Source organism: Pituophis catenifer, unplaced genomic scaffold (genome assembly GCF_029215685.1).
Source record: "Pituophis catenifer annectens isolate HBS135680 unplaced genomic scaffold, rPitCat1.0.hap2 SCAF_2, whole genome shotgun sequence".
Classification (NCBI taxonomy): Eukaryota; Metazoa; Chordata; class Lepidosauria; order Squamata; family Colubridae; genus Pituophis; species Pituophis catenifer.
Window position 1 is genome coordinate 83,855,929 of NW_027256882.1, and position 23,954 is coordinate 83,879,882.

The 23,954-nt window shown below is 39.7% G+C and overlaps 1 protein-coding gene across 4 annotated transcripts in view; it reads left to right on the forward strand.

The window, feature by feature from the left end:
- Positions 1-23,954, forward strand: part of PCBP4 (poly(rC) binding protein 4) — a 49,527-nt gene that overhangs the window by 23,886 nt on the left and 1,687 nt on the right. For 3 of the 4 annotated variants that reach the window (XM_070937064.1, XM_070937066.1, XM_070937065.1), the window contains 12 exons: positions 597-766; positions 1,302-1,325; positions 1,415-1,447; positions 3,351-3,467; positions 4,194-4,325; positions 4,752-4,880; positions 6,296-6,370; positions 9,373-9,417; positions 10,100-10,175; positions 13,305-13,357; positions 18,444-18,613; positions 19,973-23,342. In XM_070937064.1, coding sequence (XP_070793165.1) covers positions 656-766; positions 1,302-1,325; positions 1,415-1,447; positions 3,351-3,467; positions 4,194-4,325; positions 4,752-4,880; positions 6,296-6,370; positions 9,373-9,417; positions 10,100-10,175; positions 13,305-13,357; positions 18,444-18,613; positions 19,973-20,276 — 1,269 coding nt within the window. In that variant the 5' untranslated portion in view covers positions 597-655 and the 3' untranslated portion in view covers positions 20,277-23,342. Of the gene's footprint in view, positions 1-596; positions 767-1,301; positions 1,326-1,414; positions 1,448-3,350; positions 3,468-4,193; positions 4,326-4,751; positions 4,881-6,295; positions 6,371-9,372; positions 9,418-10,099; positions 10,176-13,304; positions 13,358-18,443; positions 18,614-19,972; positions 23,343-23,399; positions 23,437-23,954 lie in introns of those variants that run through there. The other variant, XM_070937067.1, reaches the window with a different exon arrangement.

Genomic DNA, 23,954 nt, shown 5'->3' on the forward strand with positions numbered 1-23,954 from the left:
ACCAGTCTGCTTCTGGGTACAATTCAAGGTGTTGGTGATCACCTTAAAGGCCATACTTCATGGCATGGTTACTTGAGAGACCATCTTGTCCCACTGGGATTGGCCCATACCATTCGTGCCGGCAGAGGAGGCCTGCTGTGGTCCTGTCAGCCTGAGTATTCCGGCTGGCGAGGTCCAGAAGGAAGGCCTTCTCTGCTGTTGCTCCTGCCCTCTGGAACATCTTGCCCCCCTATGAGAGGTTGGCCCCAATCCTATCTTTTTGGAAGAGCCTAAAGACGTGGCTGTGCCACTCGGCTTGAGGCCCCAGTGGGGAACAGCACAATGGAAGTGGTTGATTGAGTAATAAGAGATCCCACCTCTCCCGCATTCCGCCCTTGTCCTTCCCATATCTTTGATTGTAAGGTTTGATTTTAACATGTTACTGTATGTTTTAACTAAGATGTAACTCCAGAATTATCCTATGGTAAGGTGGGCGGCCAATAAATTTTATGAATCAATAATATACTAATTGCCCTTAACCCTCCAACTTAAGGAGCTGATTTACAAGGAAGATACCATATGAGACTTTTTAAAAAAATTTCTCTGTGCATCTGCAGATTTGCCGACTTCAACACCTTCTAGGCCCAGGGTGTTGATTTTCCTTAGAAGCAAATCCATGCATTCCTACACCGTGGCATCACCAGATAGGATGAGTGGCTCAGATAATGGATTGGAGGAAACAGAACTCAGCATTACTCTCACTCTCCGGATGCTTATGCATGGAAAGGTAAGTACATTAGGACTGCCATATTAGGCTTCAGTCTTGGTCTCTGCATAGTTAGTAACAAATCTTGCACGGGGCAGAATGGCCAGTTGAACTGCAGGGAAGTATTATTTTGCAAATCCCAATATTAAAGCCTGGTGTGCTACAGTACTGTTCCAAATTTGCATGCGAGTCTGAAATATTCTCTCCAACCTATAGTAAGTTTTTTAGTACTCTGCAGAGACACTTGAAGTGCAGTTGTGAATTAATCAGTTAAAGCAAAATAGTGGATTAAATTGCCAAAGTGACAAGATTAATACAAATTCAACATTAAGTTTTTTAAAACATCTAATAGTGAAGGAGAAGAAAAAGAATGATCATGAAAGGGAGAATAACCCTTTCATTTAATTTGTCAAATTATGAATTAACTTTATTTTATTTTTTGAGAAGGTGTGTGCGATTGCTTCCTCATTTTCCAGCCAAAAGTATATGTTCAGGCATTGCTAGACTCTTACAGATTCGGATATCTCTTCTAACCCCATTTCTCTTGTCTCTGCAGGAAGTTGGCAGCATCATAGGCAAGGTAAGATCAATGCAGGTCACTCTGTGCTTTCAAAATTCCTTTGCTCTACATTTTAAGACTAATTGTCTTTATTGTCCTTAATCCTACAGAAAGGAGAGACTGTGAAGAAGATACGAGAACAGGTAGGCATCATGGGGGGAAATAGTCCAAATACAGGTGATCTGCTATTCCAGCGTTTCTCAAATTCGGCAATTTTAAAATGTGTGGACTTCAACTCCCAGAATTCCCCAGCCAACCAATTTGGGAGTTGAAATCCACTCATCTTAAAGTTGCTGAGGATGGGAAGAAGCTATCTACTTGATAGTTCTAGCTGGATGAATTTCTAACAAAAGTGAAAATCTGTTGGGAGAAAGTAGGGAGGCAGAATGAGGATCAAGAGGAAAGTGCTAGAAAATATGGAGAGACAGAAAGCAGGATCAACCTACTTGTAGTCACTATTTTTCTGAATGTAATTCATAACTATTCTAAAGTAGATTCTTCAATAATGAATACACTTCCCTCTAGCTCCTCATTGTCATTGAATAAACTTAAACACTACTAAATGAGATCAGTACCGGTATTTCTACCCTCAGAGATGTCCCAAAGGTGCTTTTTCAGGAATCAACTGGACTTTCTTGTTGTTGTTGTTGTTGTTGTTGTTTTTGAAGATGTTTCGTTTCTCATCCTAGAAGCTTCTTCAGCTCTGACAGGATAATGGGGAATGGAAGAATTTATATTCCTTGCAGACAACTATCCCCACTATCCTGTCAGAATTGAAGAAGCTTCTTGGATGAGAAGCAAAACGTCTTCAAAGAAAACCTTGAAAGCTTGAAAGAGCCTGTAGTACAGTGAACTAAAGCACTGTTATTAACAACTGCTGCTTGCAATTACTGCAAGTTCAAATCTCACCAGGCTCAAGGTTGACTCAGCCTTCCATCCTTTCAAAGGTAGGTGCAATGAGGACCCAGATTGTGGGGGCAATAAGCTGACTTTGTAAAAATATACAAAAGTATGAAGGCTATTGCTTAACGTATTGTAAGCCGCCCTGAGTCTCCGGAGGAGGGCGGCATATAAATTAAAGTAAAAAAAAACAAAAAACAAGAAAGTCCAGTTGCCTCCTGAAAAAGCACCTTTGGGACAACCATAACCTGGATGACTGAGAATCTCTACAGAATCCTCAGAGATGCTTTAATACTATACTGCATGAACCTGCCCAATGATGGCGCTCTTTTTTTCCAACATTGCTGTGCCTTTTTTTTTTTTTTTTTTTTTGAAGCTTTACATCATGTCTTTATTGATAATTAACTACCACTGTTGGATTTGCCAGTTTTATTTCAGTATCAATCTAGGTTAAGCTCACAATGCAAAAAGACTTCATGAAAACAGGATTGGAAAATAGAAATGAAACAGAATTTATTATCTATATTAAATATATTATTACATTCTATGATGCAATAATAGTAAGAGGACACTATAGGTATGACGACCATTGACTTTTGAAATTATCCTCTCTTGAAATGAGAGGATTTGATTCTCAAGTAGCAGATTTATTTTTATTCTGTTCAGTTGTGTCCAATTTTTAGGGATTTCCTGGACAAGTCCCTGCAGTTTTTTCAGCAAGGTTTTTCAAAAGTGTTTGCCCTTGTCTCCTTCTCAGGGCTGAAAGAAAGAGAGTGGCCCAAAGTCCCTTTGTGCCCAAGGTGGGATGAGAATTCACAGTCTCATGGTTTTTAGCCTGATGTCTTAACCACCACAGCAAACTGTTCTTTTAGCAGATACCTCTCAGACAAATGCAGGGATGAGAAAAAGAGATGTGAGCCATGAAGTCCTTGCTTCTAATTTAAATTCAGACTAGACTCCCCAAACAGACAGGGCCTATCTCTTCTGTTTCTCAGCCACATCTGCAGTATGCCGATAGCAGCCAGCTACTTGGCATATTGGGATGTTTATGAAACATTTTGTGCGCTTGGTAGAAGCGTTCTATAAACAATTAGAAAACTTAAAGCCTATTTTTCCATGATTATTCCTGGTTTGCTGTGTCTTTAGAGTACTGCCCGGATTACCATCTCAGAAGGATCCTGCCCTGAGAGGATCACTACCATTACAGGTTCCACGGATGCTGTTTTCAGAGCTGTTTCCATGATTGCCTTCAAGCTGGAGGAGGTGAAGTAGCCCCAGTCTCCGTCTGCTGCATGTTGCTCCCAGAGCATGTCTTACTTGCTCACATTAAGTATATTGTAGCACTAAAAAAATCTATCAGTTTTCCATTAAAGCTAGAAGCTTTCCAGTGAAAGCTGGCATTGGCCATATAAACCATGTCTAGTTATTGAGAGCTTACAATGGCTGTTGCACCTATGATCAAATGGTGAGATTTCATACCGTTCCTGCCAAAAAGAAGGAAGAGAGTCATGCAATTTATTTTTGAGAAAATTGATTTTGTAGTGGTGTTTTGAAACAGAGTTCTTAATAATTTTCTGGCATGTACTGTATCTCGTTAAAGCATTAAGGTTAAACAGCCATTTGTTGTAACATGCTTCTCTTGGTTTATATAATTTAAGTTTCCCTAGGAATTCAAAACAACCATATTAAAGCCAGTGGGGGTGATGTCACTGATGTCTCACCAAATTGTATCTGTGATTTAAAAAAAAAAAAAACCAAGACAGAATATTATTAGGAATGCAGCATGCCAAAAAACAACAACCCCAAACTGGATATCAAATATCATCAAATAGCGGATCTTAGAAATTAGGAGAGGAGAATTAGATTCTTAGGATTTTTTTTTTACCTATAATGGGGGTTTTAACACAAAATTGCATACAAATAATAACTAAATATGGCTTTGAAAGGATCCCTTTGCACTTGAATTGAGTACAAATTCTTTTATTTCAGGACTTGGGAAATGGAGCAACCAATGGAGGTACCGTCTCCAAACCACCCGTAACACTGAGGCTGGTCATCCCAGCTAGCCAGTGTGGCTCACTCATTGGCAAAGGTGGAGCCAAAATAAAGGAAATCCGAGAGGTAGAGCCTTCAATCGTTTTATCTTGTTCACTTGAGCATTACTGTTACTTTCTTATTTTTTTTTATTTTTTGTGCCTTAACTTTTTTCCTTTCTAGTTTCATTGCTATTGATGTGATGCTCCCAGAGTGAGTGGCTTAAATCTCAGAACCGGCTTGCACACTTCTTTCTTGTTAAATAAAAACTGAAACTAAATTTACAACTTTTTTTCATTTGCATTTCTTTGTGAAAGTCAAATGAAATATTTTGTTTGTACAAGAAGTCATATCTATGTCAGGGAAGAGGTATCACAGGAAACATTTAGATCTCTGAATAAATTAGCTCCTTCAAAAAATGCCATAATAATCTCACGGGATTACAAAATGTTCTTGACCCAGCTCCATGTAAGTAGAGGCTGCTGAGAAAAACAGAGCATTTGTTCATTCCAGACAACAGGTGCTCAAGTCCAGGTGGCTGGAGACCTTCTCCCCAATTCCACTGAAAGGGCTGTAACAGTCTCTGGAGTACCAGATGCCATCATCCAGTGCGTGCGACAGATCTGTGCAGTTATACTGGAGGTACAGCTTTTGTTTACTCTCATGTGTCAGGCGAGGATAACACTCTGCTCTTTTGTGGAGAAATGGGACTTTGGGTTCAGAGGCATTCCTTGGGTACTTCAAAACCTTGTATCCACTTGGAGTGCCATTCTGATTTTTTCCCCCTATTTGGCCACTGTGGATACCATAAAACCTCCCCCCGCACCCTGCCCCGCATTGGGGATATAATTTTAAATGAAGAGTGGCGGCAGCAATGCATGTGTATTGTGAGCTGCCCAGAGTTGGTTGTAAGATGAACAGCTACCGTATTTCCCCAAAAATAAGACCAGGTCTTATATTAATTTTTGCTCGAAAAGATGCATTAGGGCGTCTTTTTCTGGTTAGGTCTTATTTTTGGGGAAATACGGTACTAAATGTGCCTGTCTGTCTGACTATCTTAACTGGGGCTTATTTTTGGGATAGGGCTTGTATTACGAGCATCCTGAAAAATCATGCTAGGGCTTATTTTCCACTTAGGTCTTATTTCTGGGGAAATACGGTAAATAAATGTTGGGAAGGAAGGAAGGAAGGAAGGAAGGAAGGAAGGAAGGAAGGAAGGAAGGCACGTCCACTTATGCACATGCACTTCTTTATTTTTAAACATTTTGTACTGTTAATAGTCTGCTGTCTAGCTGCTTTTCTACTCTAAAGAGAAAAGATGGTCATCCCCGAAACTTTCTTTTCTATTGTGTAGCGATTTGATTGGTCAGATGGCCTATAAAGAAAGATTTAAGTGTACCTCTAGCATATTACTGTTAATTCCTATTTGCAGCTGCCAGACCTATTTCTAAGGAAAGCAAACAAGCAAGCAAAAAAGGACATTTGCATAACTGTCGAGTCAGACATTTAAATGAGTTAAGTATCAAGTACCCTCTTCTAGATACTGTGCTTTAGGATTTCAGGCAGGAATCTTTCACAGCAGTGCCTGACCTTCTGAACACCAATCTGGTGCTCCCTTTCTGAGTCGTTTGCCCAGAAGATTTCTCCCACCTTGATTACACAGGGGAAGATGATTTCCATAGCAGAAATCTTGGGATAATTTTGATTCATCAAAATCTGCAGTTTGCTGGACAGCCATGTCAAAGATAGATTTCCTTCCCAAAGAATATAGAATAAGTAGCAACTTTCCTTACTCTCTTGTATTCTCTTCCTTTAATTGTCTACCAGGGGCAAGAGACAAAGCATGATCAAAGGTGATCTTTTACTTTTCATATCCTGCCCATATGCTGAAATTACTCAGCATAACCAAACGAGAGTTAGCTAAAAATATCCCCTCTTGATGTAATGCCAAGAATGCCTGTTGTATGATAGAAGGCAGTGCCTGTTGGCATTAGAAAGCAGCTTGGGGTACATAAAGGTATCATTGTGCAGTGATACTTCCTTCTGATTTCCTTCAGTCACCCCCAAAAGGTGCCACGATTCCTTACCATCCCAGCTTGTCCTTGGGACCGGTTCTCCTGTCAGCCAATCAGGTAAGAGACCTTTAAATAAACTATCAGTAGATTGTTTTGCCAAGACATAAAGAGGTTTTGGGTTCCCCTGTTATGATAGCATTAGTGGGAAGGGGTTTGAAAGATGGGAGTTGGATGGGCCAGCAAGAAGACACGTGAAAGGCAGGACGGTGAGAGACTAGAGATTGAGCAGGCCAGCAGGAATGTGCTGGGAACATGGGGGCAGATCAATAGGAATATTAGCTGCAGCAGTGGGAAAATGCTGGAAAGGGGAATTGGGTATCCAAACCAGCTTCTGCCTGATATAGGTAATACTCTCAACATAACTGGAATTTGGATTGCCATTTATTGAGAGCAGTTGGGATACAATATTAGGAGGGGGAGCTTGCCTATTTACGATATGTGTGTAGTAGTGGAAGTGGCCAGTTGTAAAACATTTCCTGGCAGACAAACTGGCAAGGTTGCTATCTTCTCCTAGTGTTAACCCCAAGAATACAACTTTAAGTTGTTCTTTTTTTTTTTTTTTTGTATTGATGGGAGTGCTTCCAAAGAAACCACTGGATACATTTTTACCTTCTGGGGCTGAGATATTTTCTTGTAAATGAAGAAGATGCTAGAAACTGGTTTGTCAGGCATGAAAAGAAAGGTTCACACAGTTAAGCCGATTTATTGCTAAAAGACCTATGTACAAAAATCTCAACCAACTGATCAACACCTGGTTAGAGTTATATAAGGGTCAATGGCACAAGAGTGGAAGTTTGTTTGTGGCTACATAGGGATTGTAGGCTGATCCCTCTTTTAACTCCACCCCTAAATTCTGCCGTTCCTTCTCCTACATGGTGCTTTGTTTGCAGCATGCCAACTTCCTATGTATTCCTGTATCATTAAAAGAATCTAACCAAAAAGAGTCCAGAGTTGATGAAAATACCTATGATCTCATTTACGTTTGATGATAGAGGGAAATGGGCAGCATATAAATTAAATAAATAACATACTGTTTGCCTTGGAGAACACAAAAGGATTTTCTTTAATTTGAGCATCCTGATAACCTTGAAAGGAACCCCAGTGATTCTCAGCAGTCCCTGAAGCGAGAGAGCTGACCATGCACTGAGCAATCATTTCTTGCGTTTCTATAAGTCAGGACAAACCATTCTTAGTAAGAGATTCTGACTAGAAGAGTGAGGTTTAAGGGGTGGTTTCAGACTTTTAGAGAGAGAGGGAGGGAGGGAGGGAGGAAGGAAGGAAGGAAGGAAGGAAGGAAGGAAGGAAGGAAGGAAAATATAATCAGTTTGACAACTTTCCTGTCTAAGTGAACCCCAGGTTTTATCTGTTCATTTATTTTGTATGGCCACCCATCTCACAAAAAGCAACTTTCGGTAGCATACAGCAATCGAATAAAACAACAAAAATAAATACAACAGATATAAAGATATAACAATCTACATTAAAAAATAAATATTATAAAAAAAACAAGTATACAATCCCTAGGCAGAGAAAGGATAAAGATGCACACCTCAGCAAAGAAGAAGCATTCTCTGGTTCCTGGGAGCCCAGGACTGATAATCAGGTCTTGAGGAAGTTCTGGAATATCATGGATGGAGCTAATCTAATATTTGGGAGAAAGAATGTTTAGTTGGGTTAGGGTTAGGGTTAGGGTTAGGGTTAGGGTTAGGGTTAGGGTTAGGGTTAGGGTTAGGGTTAGGGTTAGGGTTAGGGTTAGGGTTAGACCACAGCAGGGAAGGTAGGTCCCTAACTGATGGCACTCATAGCATGTGTCATTTCTTTCTTATACTAGCATTGAAATCCTAGTACAATCTAACTGCTAATATGAGCCAAATAAAAGCAGAATAATTAAAAAAAAAAACAAATCTTATGTGTTTATTTACTGTCAGTCACAAGGAGACTGACAAGCACTATGCACATTCCTAATTTAAAGAATTACTGAAACTACATGGGGATAATTAAAGATATGTAAAAGATATGTAAAGAGGAAGAAAAAATGTTCTTCACCAAAGCTGCATAATAACAATTGACAATATAATCCAGATTTGGAAGTGTCATAATTTTAATTTCCGCCAGACAGGATTGCCATCTGAACCTATAAATCTTAGGGAGAAAAAAACAGATATTAACGTATTATATAGTAAATCAGTTTGTAGGGATTTCAATGAGACTTCACTATAATTTTGAACAAAATCCGCTACTGTTTTGTTTTTCTTGCACTGTTCTACTTTGATTATCATAATGCACACAGTATTAATTTTAATCACTTTTTATACTGCAGTACAACTGAGAAACATTAACTACTGTTTAAAAATTAAAACATATTTACTAGATGGCCAAAGATGTATGAGTTAATGCACAAAAATGCTGAATGACTGAATAAATCAAATTACTACTGCGTATAAATGCTCTTAGTAAAATGAATGACAGTGACTTCGTTTTAGCCAGTGACAAAGCACTGATATACAGTATATTCAACTTTTCTTGGTAACTATCAGCATTAATTGTAAAGGTGTAATGGTGTTGGTGGCCATTTTAAAATAATATGTAGTAGTACTTAACTCTTCTGAATATTAAACTCAGAGCATCTCATTTACATTTCAGCTCAGATAAAATAGATCATAAGAGGAGAATATTGTGTAAATTGAACAAACTAAAAATGTAACACATTAGGTATGGAAATGGCCATTTTTTTTGTAAATGAAAAGGCTCAGGCCATTCAATCAAACTTGGAAAAGAACATTTGTTTTGGCAACCTAGGGTAGCATCAGAGGCAGCTCTACTTTAACTAATGGCAGACAGGTGCAATGCTTGCTTGAACCCTGAAGTATCTTTTTAAAATCAAAATGGGAAACATTGTCCAGCTCTCTTTTTCTGCTGCAACTGCACCTGTCACTTTTCCCCTGTGTTTTTCTTTCTTTCTTTATTCTTAAACCCTTTCAATAAATGAACTTTTCAAGGAAGCTCTAATATATTTTCAGAATACCTTTCTTCTTTGTCATTATTTCCCCATTTTGTAGGGATTTTCCATGCAAGGACAATACAGTGGAATATCTCAAGCTGAGGTGAGTCCAGCCGGCAATTTATATTTAAACTCCAGGTCTTCCCCTCTGTGATCCTCACAACTTGTTTTTGGTCTCTGGACTTGACCCATCCTATGCTTCTTTTCTTGAAAAGATTATAGAAGCATCATCTTTCCGACCAGGTGTTTCAAGTATATTGGCCTCTCCATAGTGTCTGGAGATCACAGACAGATCTTGAGGGCACTGTATTGAGGTCAGCTATTAAAGGCTGTGGCAGAATTTACAAAGCACTTAGAATGATTTAGTTTTAACCAGTCAATGAATCTTGACCTTCAGGAAAACTTTTTATATCTTTAGTAGTAACTCTGTTTAACCGGACGGAGACGATCCTACAGCTATAGCAGAAACCTAATTTAAAATTGGCATGAACCATAGTGAAAAGGCCTCTGTTGTTATGAGATGGATAGCTCAAGATTGCTTCATAAAAGATATCTTCATAAAGTTTACTACCCCAGACTTATTTGAAACAGTAATACAAACACAGTGGTTGATAGAGTTTCATTGGTTCCTTTTCACAAACTGGTGAAATGAAACACATATTTTTCAGCCATGAGAGATTCTTGAGCTTTGAGAGACCCTCCAAGATAGTCAAGAACCACTTACATAGAATTGTCAATTATTTATATTTAAGGGTTATCTGGGTTTTTTTCTTCCTATTGTGCAGGTGACAAAATTGCAGCAGCTTTCGGGACATCCTGTCTCATTTTCATCCTTGGCACAAACTCCATCTCTAGTTGCAGGTAAGAGAGTTAGTGTAAGAGTTCTGAGATCAGATAAGGCTATATAGTTTCTAATAATCTCAGATTATTAATTATAGTTTAAAGACTATACTTTTTTTTGCAGAGAGAGTAGACAGAAACATATTTATAAATAAACCTAATTAGTAGTAATTTTTCAGCAAGAAATGTCACTAGAACAATATAACATGAACAAATAAAACATTTCATTCCAAAGAAAAATATGTCTTTTATTAAAATGTAAACAGTATTTTTATTAGAGTTACAGATAAACTTATGGAGTCATTCTTTCATGCCATACCTTTGAATTGCATAAAATAGGCATAAAAATGAATCTGCATTAAAATGATTTTTTACAGATCAGGCAGTGGATTGGTGACAGATATGATATTGGTATTGGTAACTGATGTGAAATCTAATGCATTGTTGAGGATTTATTTGGGATATAAATACTAAAAGAAGAAAGCAAAAGAATTGTGGAGAGCATTTGAGAGCCTCCGTTAAGACACTTATGTTTCTAGCCTGTAATTTTATAGCAGCCTGCCTCAACCTCCCATCCTCTAAGTGTGAGCATTATCCCAAGTTAGCAAGGGCAGACTGGTTGGATGAGTATTATGGAAGTTGTGGTCCAGCATTCATGGAGGATGCTGGGTCAGTAAGACTATCTTTCATGGAAAAAGAAAGCAATCTAAGAATAAAAAATAATTATTGGGGAAACTTGAGTCAGAGACTTAAATAGGAAATATGTCTGTAAAAGGACACAGTTGGTGAGATAGCGTTATTGGGGTAATGATTATTGATTTGTTAATGTGCACCTCAATTTTTATACATAATCTCCAGGACAGTCACCCACTTATTAAGATGCTTACTGAGCCCAACTGTAGATCACTTGGGTCATTCTCAGTCTGCTTGAAAAACTGTAATTGATTGCGCCAAACACAGACATCTGGATTACATCATCTACAGCAGGACAGGAAAGAAATATGGCCGGGGGGATGGGGGGGGAGAGAAAGCTGTTAGACCAATTTCCAAAGTGGTTCTCATCTTCTAGAACAATCGGTGGCTATTTCCTAAGCACCGACCAGAATCCTAATTCATAATAAGTCATGGTGTATTGAATAAATTGCAATACACTGGGTTCATACATAACTAAAGCAGAACCTGTAGTTTACAGAGAACAATTATTGCACTCACAAAAACAGGATAAGCTGAAACCATAGAAGCCACATTGTTTAAATTCAGATGTTAAAAATAAGTTATAGAGCACCATCAGTCAGTCCCCCGTTAAAGAATAATATTTTGCAAATTCACCTTACTAGTATTTTTGTTTTTATTAACTTTTAATTTTCAATATATCCGTCATTATAACAATCTTCAGATTAAAATACAGAGGAGAGGAACAAAGGAAATCAGCTCAAGAGGCCAAGCATACACTTTTTCTCAATGTCTCTCATTTTATTTCTCTAAATACAAACACACACACACACACACACACACACAAGAGAGAGAGGGGGGAGGGGGAGAGAGAGAGAGAGAGAGATGAAGGAATATGTGATCTCTTGCTATCTATAGCAAATCTTGAAAAGCAGCTTTGTGGCAGCAGTCAGAATCAGCAAATGATTTTGAGCAGTTTTCAAAGGCAGCCCCATACGGAGCACATTGCAGGAATGCAAGTGAGGCATAACAAATGCATGTATCATTCTGGCTGGATCAGATATTGCTGGAAATAGTTTTAGCATCTTTGTTCTTATCACAGAAAAGCCATTAAGCAAAGAACAAAGCAACAGTTTACACAATATCCTTTGATTTTGGTCCTAATGTAAAATCTATGCACAGGACAGGAAGCCATCATCCACACAAACATAACAAAATAGACTAGCTTCACGTGGCAAAGGAGTGAGACAAAATTTTCCCCTTATTTTTTTTTTTAATATACATCCTGAATATATATTGAGAGAAACTAGATTAGAAAAAGATGAGTGTGGTTTTAGAATTGAAGGAAGAAACATCAATAGCCTTAGCTATGCTGATGACAAGACACTATTTGAATAACTGAAAATGCAAATGACTTCATTGCACAGTGGTTTTTCCTGTGACACTTTATGGAAATAAAATCTTTACAACAACTATACAGATTCCTAAACTGTATCCAGGCAAAGTTTCAAGTAGTTTGAAGAAGCAGGCTAGAAAAAGTATTGATATTTGAAGGCAGTGATGTTGGATGGCCAAAAAACCCGATCATGGATCATAGAACAAATCAAGTTATGGTTCGTATTAAAGAGACAAATGCCCAGGCTCACATAATCATATTTTAGATATATCTGGAGCTCTCTTGAGAAGTCTGTAAGTTGGAAAAAAATGAAAAGAAACAGAAGAAGGCAACCAAGTATATGGACTCAATTACAGAAGCAGTGGGTGCAGTCACTGTTATAAGATTTGAAAGTCTGGGTCAGGGAGGGATCATCCTGGAGAAGGTCTATCTGTGTGGTCGCTCAGAGTCAACATTGAATTGATGGATTCAGTTATTCCAAGAATAATTAGGAACTGAACATCTGGATGAAGCTACAAGCCCAAAGTTGAAATCTCTTTTAATGGAAGGAGCTCAGATAAACAATGCATAACAATAAGAATTCTTCTTTTGAGTTTTGTTTATTCATCTATTGAACTTGGCTTTTCCAAGTAGCCCCTGTAAAAATGCAGCAAATCCATGCAATTGAACCAAAACTCTTACCATCTGAATAAGGACAAGGATTGTTTCTTATGTTGACAAAAGAGTATCTGTAGCCAATGGGGTCTGCATCAAGCAGGAAGAGGCAGGGATAGGCTGGAATTCCACCGGGACTATCTAAAATTAGTCCTGTGTAATGTGACCTAAGTGAAATGGCATAAAACAAAAGCCTCTTCTTGGAGCTGCTGATTGCTTTGCAAGAGCTGGGAAGCCATCCAATCCTTTTTGTGTCCTCCCTGCTCTTTGTAACTATGGTGCCTAGAAAGGATCTTTAAGATGCTAACGTTTCAGTTCTAGCTTATTCTAGGGAAGGCAGGATTATGAAATACCCATTCAAGGAGTAACCAGGGGGGTAGCCAAAGGGCCCCAGTAATTCTGTTTCTTCTTTCTCTCTTTCTCTGTAGGCCTGGATGCAAACTCTCAGAATAGCTCTCAGGAGTTTCTAGTTCCCAATGATGTAAGTCAGACTTTGATGTGAGCTGCCTACTCTGTTGGGTTAATGCTGTGGTTGGTTTGGTCTTTTGTTTGCTCTGTTGTAATTGTACTCACTTCCGTTCCTCCCATTTCACATCAGTATAAAAGCTCATTGGGCATAAATCCAGACCATTTTTTATTCCTTTCCTCTGCTCCTGTTCACCAAGGTCTGTAGAGAGGGACTCCATTCCGATAAAAGCAGAAATCTACGCCCCAGCCAAATCTTTCCCTATAAAGGGCCAAGTTTTGCCAAGCAACTATGTCAGAATCAAAAATCCAAATTATTTTATTGTTGCAATTGAGAAAGCTGCCTTATGGCGGGTCCAGCTATTTTTTTCAACTAAACTAATATTGTTTACTCAGATGGATAGCAGATCTGCAGAGTCTTGGATAGAGAAAGGGCTTTAACTTCATCTGTTATACAATTATTTTGAACTGGAGTAGCCAGTTAATGATTTAGGAATCGTCTTCTTGAGAACCTTGTGTTCTGCCACAGAACTATGGTCTTTGGGGAATATAGTTAGGTAGCAGACAGTTTTTAAAAATAGAATTAATATGCTAGCCATCTACAACAAGCACAGGCAACTTTTTAAATTCTAGACAATGCAGTTTTTAATTGTAATTATTTTTAGCTTTCAGAGCTGGCGAAAAGTGTGGCAGGATACAGTAGTTTCATTAGACTTCAGAAGACTTGAAAATTCAAGATCTTTTTTTTTTTAAAAAAATTGGCATTGTGTGACTTGTTTGTTTTAAGATAAAATGGGTTGTTGAACCTCTTAAATGTTTAGCATACCTATTTTAAGAAATTAATTTTGGAGTTCTTGAGAGGCAATGCACGGCCCAGACTTCAGGGATAATATCAGGGGTAAAATCCAGCAGGTTCTGGAGAACCGGTAGCAGAAATTTTGAGCAGTTCGGAGAACCGGCAGCGGAAATTTTGAGTAGTTCGGAGAACTGGCAAATACCACCTCTGGCTGACCCCAGAGTGGGGTGGGAATGGAGATTTTGCAATATCCTACCCTCAGGAGTGGGGAGGGAATGGTGAATCTGCAATATCCTTCCCCCAGGAGTGGGGAGGGAATGGGGATTTTGCAGTATCCTTCCCCTACCATGCCCACTAAGCCATGCCCATAGAACCGGTAGTAAAAAAAATTTGGATTTCACCACTGGATAATATGCTCTCAACATAAAATACTTATTGGCAAATGGACTACAGCAGTGATCCTCAGACAGTGGTCCATGTTGTCACAGGAGGTCCATAAAGGCTTCAAGAAATGTTATGATTGAAATCTGTGCTTGATCCACTACTGCTAGTCCTGTGGCCAGAAAAAGTATTTAAAGGAGATCCGTGGTGAAGAAAAGAAGGTAAATTCAAGGACATATCCATGTAGGGTCCATTACAGGTGTCTTGATGAGCAGTGTCAACAGTATTAGTTTTTTGTGGCAAAATCCTGTTTTAGACAGAGTTACAAAATAGCATGTTCGTCAACTTTGGGGGAAAATCCCCCAGTTACAGCCTCAACTAGCTCACCCACCATAGGATGAGAATTCTGAAGGATCTCAGGTTGTAGCCCCACTCATTCAGGAGTAATATTTCCTGTCAGAAGAAAACACAGAGAGCCTGATGCACAAATGGCTCTATCTTACTTGGATTCAGGTCTCGCCTACTCTATCCCATCCAGACTCTTACAGTCTTCAGATATGAGGACAAAACATCTCTAGCATAGCCCAGTGTAGTAATACAAAAAGACGTTCATGTAGATATCAAAAGGGGGTGGGGGAGGGAAGGGAAGGGAAGGAAAACAAGCCCTATATAGCTTCCCACAGGAGAGTAGCCACTGGACTAACTCTTCACTATATCTGCCAAATGGAACGACTGTGAAATGGTGCTCCCAACCCTCAACCCTCACAAACAGTCTGGAAGGACACCTTGATCTCAAAGGCCTCTAGGAGGAGGAGGAGACTGAAAGTAGGGCATTGCACCATCTGGAATCTGACAAAGATAATTAACTTGAGTGACCTGTGCTATCTATCCCAGGTCTAAGCATAAAGAATACGGTGTTATTTATAACTCTGCTAAGACAAGGAAGCAGGTGGAAAGCCAATTCCTAAGCTTAGTAATGCTTAAAAGTCCAAGCTTCATCACCCTACCTAAGACAAATGTTTTAAGTAATAATGCAGTCTACACCGAGGTGGCCATCCCAGGGAGGAAGGTTCGAAACCACAATTTGCATTTTTAATACTAATTGTGCTGCCGCGTCTTTCATGGCAGCCTGACATGGAAACGTGTAACTTAATCGTTGTACCATGAAGGGATTATCTGGAAATAATTGAATCTTCAGACATTAAAGGAATTAAAGATTGTTTTGCATCAACAGTTACTTGAGTCTGATCAGCATTTGGCTTTTTCCTTTTACCGCAAGGTTCAGTTGTCATTGCGGTTGTAAAGGAATGTAGAGATGACTTTGGAAGAGAGTAACTGCTAAGGGAAATGAAGCAACAATTCAGTCCTGAGAAAGTGAGAAAGAATCTCAAAATAGTCCTGTCTTGATTCTGTTTCGTGTAAGAGGGGGCAGAGAGAAAGTCTTGTAGGCTTTCATGATTCTGTTATTATACCCTACTACAGTAACATAGCATTCCTAGAATCCTGTGGGGCCCATTTCCTGGCCTGGCCTACCTCACAGGACTAGCAGTAGTCAACAAAGCACAGTAATCACACAGGAAAGTCCTAAGAGAGATGGGGGGTAAAGACATATTTTAAACCCACTTTCCCCTCAACTTCAGAAGCCTCACACTCACTCCTCCCTGGAAGCAAAAGCCAGAATATCAAGCTAAAAGAAGAATGTGCCAGTTACTCACCCACACAGCCAAACCCAGCTGCAAGCCTGCTCTGCAGATAGCAGATACTGTTGGGGAAACTGAAGACTTTATTCAGTCATTTTTTGAAGGCAGGAAGCACGTGGGTAGTAAGCAACATTGACCTTTACATAGCACCCCAGTTTTACATGCAGAAGGAAAAGAAGGATGGAATATTTTCTTTAAAGAAAAAGTCTTACAAAACAAACTGCACTGCTTTATTATTGTAGGTCAGTTCCTGCCACAGTCTGGTAGAAACCTGAACTACATGACTTAATTATTTTTTCCTGTCCCATTCAGTCTCTCACTTGTCTAATAGAAAGTGGTTCGGTCCAACAAATCTTTATAGCTGAATAGCTTAAACAGGACAATCCTGGGGACCCATACAGCTACAAACAGGATTGATGCTGTCCTTTACTAACATCTGAGTTTGAATCTGTGACTCCCAGAAAAGGACAGTATCCCTGGGCTGATGAACCTAGCACTTCTATATTAGATCCATGAGCCTCCTGGCCATCCAGTGATGTGCCCTTGGTCAGTGTGGTGTGTTTCTTTGAGGGGATGGTGGCACTTCCTGTCTTGAACATAGCTTCCTATCCTCAAAAAACCTTTGCTGGACCCAACTGTCCTAGGCAATTTTCATCCAACCTTCCCTGGAAAAACAATGTTGTTGAGTATGTCGCTAGGTTACAGTTTCAGTGGCCCCTGAAAGATTCAGATTGTCTGGACTGATTTCAGTTTGGTTTCAGACCAGGGCATAATATCAAGATGGTATTAGAATTTGTTGATAACTTTGATGGAGTCGGAACAAAGAAGCTGTAATCATCCTGGTTCTACTTAATCTCTTGGCAGCTTTTGATACCATCAATCATTGTATCTTTCTGGACTGCCTGAAGGGAGTAGGAGATGGAGAGAAAGTGTTCCTGTGGTGATTTTCCTTTCTCTGTGGTTGGATTCAGTAAATGTTGACGAAGAAGAAATTGAGCCAGAATCCCCTCTTAAGTGGGAGGGTTTAAGGTTTGGTGTTCCCACCTCTCCTGGTTAGCATCTGCATGAGGCCACATAGTGAGGTGATCTGTCAACTTGGGGTCAAATTATGCATCTTGGCTTAGGGGTAACCAAATGATATTATCAGTGTCTCATTCCAGTATGTGGAGTTTGTATGATTCTGGCTTGGAAAGGATGAGCTTAGGCTCATCTCTGACAAGACTGAGTAGCTGTGAATGTTTGCACCTCCTGAGTCTGGAGTGGTTTCATTGTTGTCCCAGATAGGATTGTACTCCCTTCTCAAGAACTGGAACAAAATTTGGGGTCTTCTTGGACTCATAGCTTTTGCAACAACTGGAAGTTGTAGCCAGAAAACTTTGACATAATTTCTCTAGTGTTCTACTTTGTGAACATACTTAAACTGGGAGGCATTAAGGTAGTCACTCATGTTTTGATCACCTTGTGGACTCCAGTAATTCATTGTGTATGAAGCTGCTCTTGAAGCTGTAGCTTGTCCAGAATGCAATGCTGTGAGCAATTTGGGGTGCAATGGTATGCCCCTATAATAACCTTCCCATGAGCTACACTGTTAACTCCACATGCAGCTTGGGTGCATGTATGAAGTGCTTCATGACCTAGGACCTGGTTATTTGAGGGACTGCCTATCTCCAGTAGTCTGCCATATTCTGTAGATAATTGATAAAAATTGATTAAATATCACCCAGTTAGACCCAGAAGCAGGCCTTTGTCATGCAGCTACCCTCTGGAATATAATTTCCTTTCAGATTTGTACAGCTCCACCCTGGCCTTATTTAAATAAGCCCATAACATCTGACTCTATCCTTAGGCCTCAGGCTAAATTGGATGAGAGACCCCTTTATCCTGTGTCCATCTGTGGAACATCTGTTTCTGAATGTTACTTTTCTTTTTGGCAAGGTATTTCTTTGATTTTAGTGCTGTATCCAGTTTGTGACAGATTGGAACAGCCTATCAGTTCCATAACTTAAATAAGGCATTACTGAATTTATTTGTATCTTGGGGGTTTCTTGCCTAAAGAGTAAACATTACTGTAAGTAAGGCACCGACAGTCCCCTGTTTCTCACTGCAAGAAATCTATCACTGAATGATTCAGTATTCTCCATGCAACTTAGTTCAGCTATTTTCTTGGGGGATGAAATTCCTGGCATCCTTCCCACCTAAAGATGATTCTTCTTTGTCCTCCTTAGCTGATTGGCTGCATCATTGGCCGCCAGGGGAGCAAGATCAGTGAGATTCGGCAAATGTCCGGAGCACACATCAAGATCGGGAATCAGACAGAGGGTTCTGCTGAACGTCATGTGACCATCACAGGCACACCGGTCAGCATCACTTTGGCTCAGTACCTCATCACAGCCTGGTAAGAGCCAATACAGCCTCTGGGGGAGATGAGGCAGGGAGGAAACCTCATTGTCACAGATATATGCAGGTGTTGCTGTGGCATCTTCCTCCTGTGTCTGAGCCCTGGGACTCTTAGATGGATAGCTTTGTAGGAACCGAAAGGCAATCCTTTGCTATGGTGGGTGAGTTGTTAGTTTGCAACCATTCTGCCTTTTATTTAATAAACAGGAATGTTAAAAGGTAACATCCTGCTGCACTCCCACGAGTGTCAAATAGTTTTGCACATTGTCTCTCCAGCCTGCAATCTTTGAGTTTCTCATGAGCCAGACTAAGACTATTATCATTGACTACACTGCAGTATTTTGGGCAGCTGCCTCCGCTTTCTCCTCAAATTTCCCTTGCAGCTGCAAGTACCTATGCAGCCTTCAGTTCTGCTGAGAAAGGGCTCTTGTTTTCAGTGTGGAATAACTGCCTTTTATCCACAAAATGACAACACTTGAATGGAATACATGAGAGGATATTTACCATGGTGTATCACAATCTGGCACTTGAGATGCTTTAAGATTTGGAGCAGGAAATAACCGTTGCTCTCTTTTTGTGCATTATGGCCACTAGGGTACAGGCTGGTAGGACATGGCCTGCTTCTTGAAGGATGCGCTTTCCTGTTTATACAGTCAGTTTTCTTATGGAAATCATTCTGGCACTTATTTTGTATATTAATATATTTACATATTCAGAACCAAAGTAAGCTAATTTTTATCACCATTGCCACTCACTGCCTTCATCCTGGACAGGTAAATTGGTTTCAGGGTGTGAAATTCAGATATTGATTCAAGCCATTGGTCACGGGTCCAAGACACATAAGTGCCTGAAATACCTTGGAATGTTTTGATTATATAAACAGGAGCTGCTAAAAGGTATAAGATAACTTCCCTCCACATAACCAGCTCTGAACACTGATCGAGGAAATAAGCTCCTCTTATCAAAGTAAAGATTCCTTGCCGTAAATGTATAATCATAGTCCTAGGGGGATTCTGGAGAAAAAGATCTTATCCGGATGCTGAAATGCTTCAGAGCACCTTGTTCACTATTTCCAGTCTGTGTGTGTGTACCTATTCTGTTGCACATGTCATTATGCATGCCAGTAAAACACGTCTTTCTGTGAATGCATATCCATATCCATAACCATACTGTTATATATGTATTAAGCAAACTATACATATTAACCCACACCTATGCATATTATGCTGTGTGCAAGCTTGTTCCAGCACACATTGGTACATATACTTCCAAGTATATGTCCACAGATGTCTGCATTTTTATATGTAAATGGGCATGCATGCACAGGTCTCATTCTTTCTCCCTTCTTGTTCTTCAGTTTAGAGACGGCCAAATCTACCTCCCAGACGCCCCCCGTTGACCTCGGCATGACTTTCTCCCAGTCCCTCACCCCTTCGCCAGCCCCAGCGCTGACAGCAGTGGCCGCACCTCCCCCAGCCTTGCTTGGTCCCCCCTATGCCATCTCCCTCTCCAACTTCATCGGCTTGAAACCCATTCCCTTCTTGACACTGCCCCCTTCCTCAGCCACGGGGCACAATGGCAACCTTGCCACCTACACGACCAAGATCTCCACAGCCAATGCAAGCAAGAAGGGTGAGAGACAGAAGTTCTCCCCATACTGAAGCAGGAAGGTGGGCTGTGGGGCAGGGAGGGGAAAATTGGGGGGGGCCTCCCATGCTTCACGAGATGGCATCAACATCAGGCCACTCCAAAATGAGGTTACATGGGGGAAGACTAAGTATGATGTGAGAGGCAAATCAATTGTATTGGAAAGTAAGGAGATGAGAGAGAATATAACCTCGGCAGCTGTTGAGAGCAGTGCTGACTAAGAGTCCAGAGAGAGAACTGGTTCTTCTCCATAGTTCCTACTTGATCCTAGCTGAGAAGTCTGTAGTGATTAAGACCATCTAAACTTAAAGTTTCACCTCCGTTGGACAATTACTGCTCCACACTCAAAGTGTTATGATTTTTTTTTACCTTCCATAAATATATCTGATCTCCTTCAGGAAATGGCTTCTCTCACCATCTGATTTCCTGTGGTGTTGTTAGGAAATCTACCGGTTTACTTAGAGAAAAATAGAATCATACACAAATTCTCTATTTCAAATTGAAGGCACTGGAGGTCTTGGGAAAGGTCTTAACTCAATTGTGGGAGTAGATGAAGCTTATTTGACCAATGGTAATGATAGAGTATATGCTGTGCCACTGCTATATCTCATGGATGGTTGTTTTCAGGGGGGAAAAATGGGGAAAAAATCTGACTGATAAAAGAAGAAGAAGGCATGTAGGATTTAAATATGACGGAACATACCAAGAAGCAAACTTTTTGGTTCTCTGTTCTAAGTATTTCTCTCTTGATATGAAACTGCTTATGTATCTCATTCTAACTATATAAGAATCTCAATTTAAAAAAAAAAAGTCATGGCTGTATCTGACAAACACACAGGGCTTTGAATTTTTGCTTCCCCCTAAAAGCTGCTAGAATAAAAAGAGACTGAAAGGAGTAACTTTTACCAGAGGCCCTCTCTTGTTGACAGGGAGTTGCATAGCAACCATTGGCTTATATTTGGCTTCCCTGCTAAAAACCTGAGCAAAGGCTAATCAGATAGTGTAGTACATTACTAAATTTGAATCTCCAGCACTGGCTGCCAATTCTACTTAGTCTCAATGGAAGACGCCTACTCCAAGGTCTTTTTTATGGCAGATACCTCAGGAAAACTCTTCTTAGCAGGTCATAGAATAGCTATTATGCCATGAACACATCTTTGAATTTATCTTGCCCTCATGGGATGTTGTCTCCAATGAATGCTTACTAATACTGTTCAATCCCTCATAGTTCAGCTCTAAGCAGGCTTACTCAGTAATAATAATAATAAAAATAAAAAAAAAACACCCTGTTTACTCTAAGCATAGGAAACTGCCACCTAATAGCAAGTCCAACTACCAGCCATCTCTGGTTCTATGTTGTCTCTTGTGCTAGCTGATAGTGGCTCTCCGAGGTATCTGAGAGAAAATTTCTCAGCTTTACCTGAAGATGACAAGGATTACATCTGGCACCTTTTCAATGCAGCCTTAAGGAATGAGTACATGCTCCAAAAAGAGTCCCCCATTATCCCCATTCCCTCTTATCTATTGCTATTGGGAGGGCACTTGTCAATGCAGATAAATTAATGTGAGTGAAGAGACAGGAATTGTAATTGATCCTGACTCTTCTGTCTAAGATAAAGTGTCATTCCAGAGATATACAACCATGTTGCTACATTTGGTAATCATCTCAATAAATTGAGGTCCTGTCTAGCAGGAATTCAGCATAGCTTGCTCCTGAGTAAATAGTTACAGGTTTGCAATGTACAGAAAATATACTGCCAAGCCAAGGATTTTACAACCAAGTTCCTAACTGGTTATAAACAGTATAGCTTCTCCAAAGTGACTGAGATTGCTGACTCAAGTTGGCATTTTGTATTTCTTTATTCAAATACTACAAGGTTAATAGCAAACTGTTATCTTTATAAGGCACTGGATGGAATGTGCTTGTTCAGTGAATCAGGCTAGAAAAGAAACTGAACTTGCCTTTTGCTCTGCCTCTCCTGTGGAACCAACTGACTCATTAGCAAAGCCCAGGGCTGTGTGTAGTGTCTGCATTCAAGTAAAACAAAACAAAAATATTTAAAATTCTGCATGCACGCAACCACATCCTGTGCCATAAAAAGTTCGTTATCTGACCTGTATAAAATATGCAACTATACATACATATCTCCTTTGTGCATGGTAATTTTGGGAGAGGAATGTTTGTTTGTTTGCATTGTACCCAGATTTACAATTCATGGGAGAAGCAAGAAAATCAACCTGCCCCTTTCTAAATAAATGCTAGTTCCCAAGCAGCACATCCTGTTTTTTTTTGTTTTTGTTTTTTTTGCTGTTTTCCTCCAGGAATCACAGGTTTCACACAGCCCTGATTATGTTGAGCTCACGCAATTGGGTACGATGCCAAAGGTGTCTGGAAAAAAAAAATTAAATCAGGTTGACCAAAAAAAAAAAAACATTTCAGGATAATTGGGTTTAAGGATATCTGCAGATGCGGAACGTTGAAAGGCAGTGGCATCTGTTTGCTGACGAGACTATTTCATACCACTTTGGATGGTATAGAAAGGTCACCATGCATGTGTAGTCATTGACTGTATGGTGGTTAAAGGTTTGCCATCAGTGAAGAAATGCTGTAGGTTTACTGAGCTAATGAGATAAAATTCTCAGATGGTGTAAATCAATATGCATCCCACTATTTTGATTTCACAAGAAAGGGAAGGATTGGAGCAAAAAACAAAAAGCAGGGGGGAAAGGGGCTATTCTTATAAATCAACCCAACCAGTTGTCCATTTGGCACTATACCCTGGCTGGTACAGATCTCTTTAATTTCCCTCTATCACTTCCTGGCAAAAAGCTCTCATCTTTTCTTGCAGCTCTGAGGAATTTCCCTCCTACCCCATAATCCCCTTTGGCTTATCTTTGGAAATGCTGTACATATAATTCTATATTTTTCCTCCTTTGTAACTTATCATTGATTTAATAAAAATATAAACTTTGTCAACTGAGAATTAATTGTTGTACCTTTGAGTCAGGCAAAATCCAGAAAGTATTAGCTGGTCACTGGAATGATTAATAAAAGAGGGAAAAGAAGAGATTTTGTAATGTTTTATCTAAGAACACAGTGAAGGCTAGCATTGTTCGCTTTTTCTTTTCCCTGGCAGCTGGACTCCTGCCCTTTGACAGCCAGGAAATCAGCAGGTGAAACTTTTCTTGTTGTCTTGAATGCTGGAGAAAATATTGTTGATTAAATTTCCGCTTGTCACCGATACTATGTTCATTGAAGACCTGCAAAGGGGCAAAGATGCATCTCGAGAACATGTAATTAATTCAAAATAACCAGCACACCTTAGTTATGTTTTGATTCGTGGTAAAATAAATCAGAGACTCAAACTCATCAATCATAGAAATTATAAGAACAAGTATTTCTAGATAAGCTTTAAAGATCAAGGTTAACCTTCTATTGCGTAACAGGGGTTTCCACAATTCTGGACTCTACGACTTTGTGCCCATAGCATGCTACACCATGATTATGATTTGTTAAATAAAGAACTATTGCTGAGACACATTAAGCCATATACTATAACTACAATGAATGGCTCCATCTTGTGATCACGGACCTTGATCCATGACATTGTGATTTTTCTAAAAAAAATTTCAGCAATGCAGTAGAGGGATCTATGGGGTTTTTGTCTGTTTAGCAATAGCAATAAGACTGC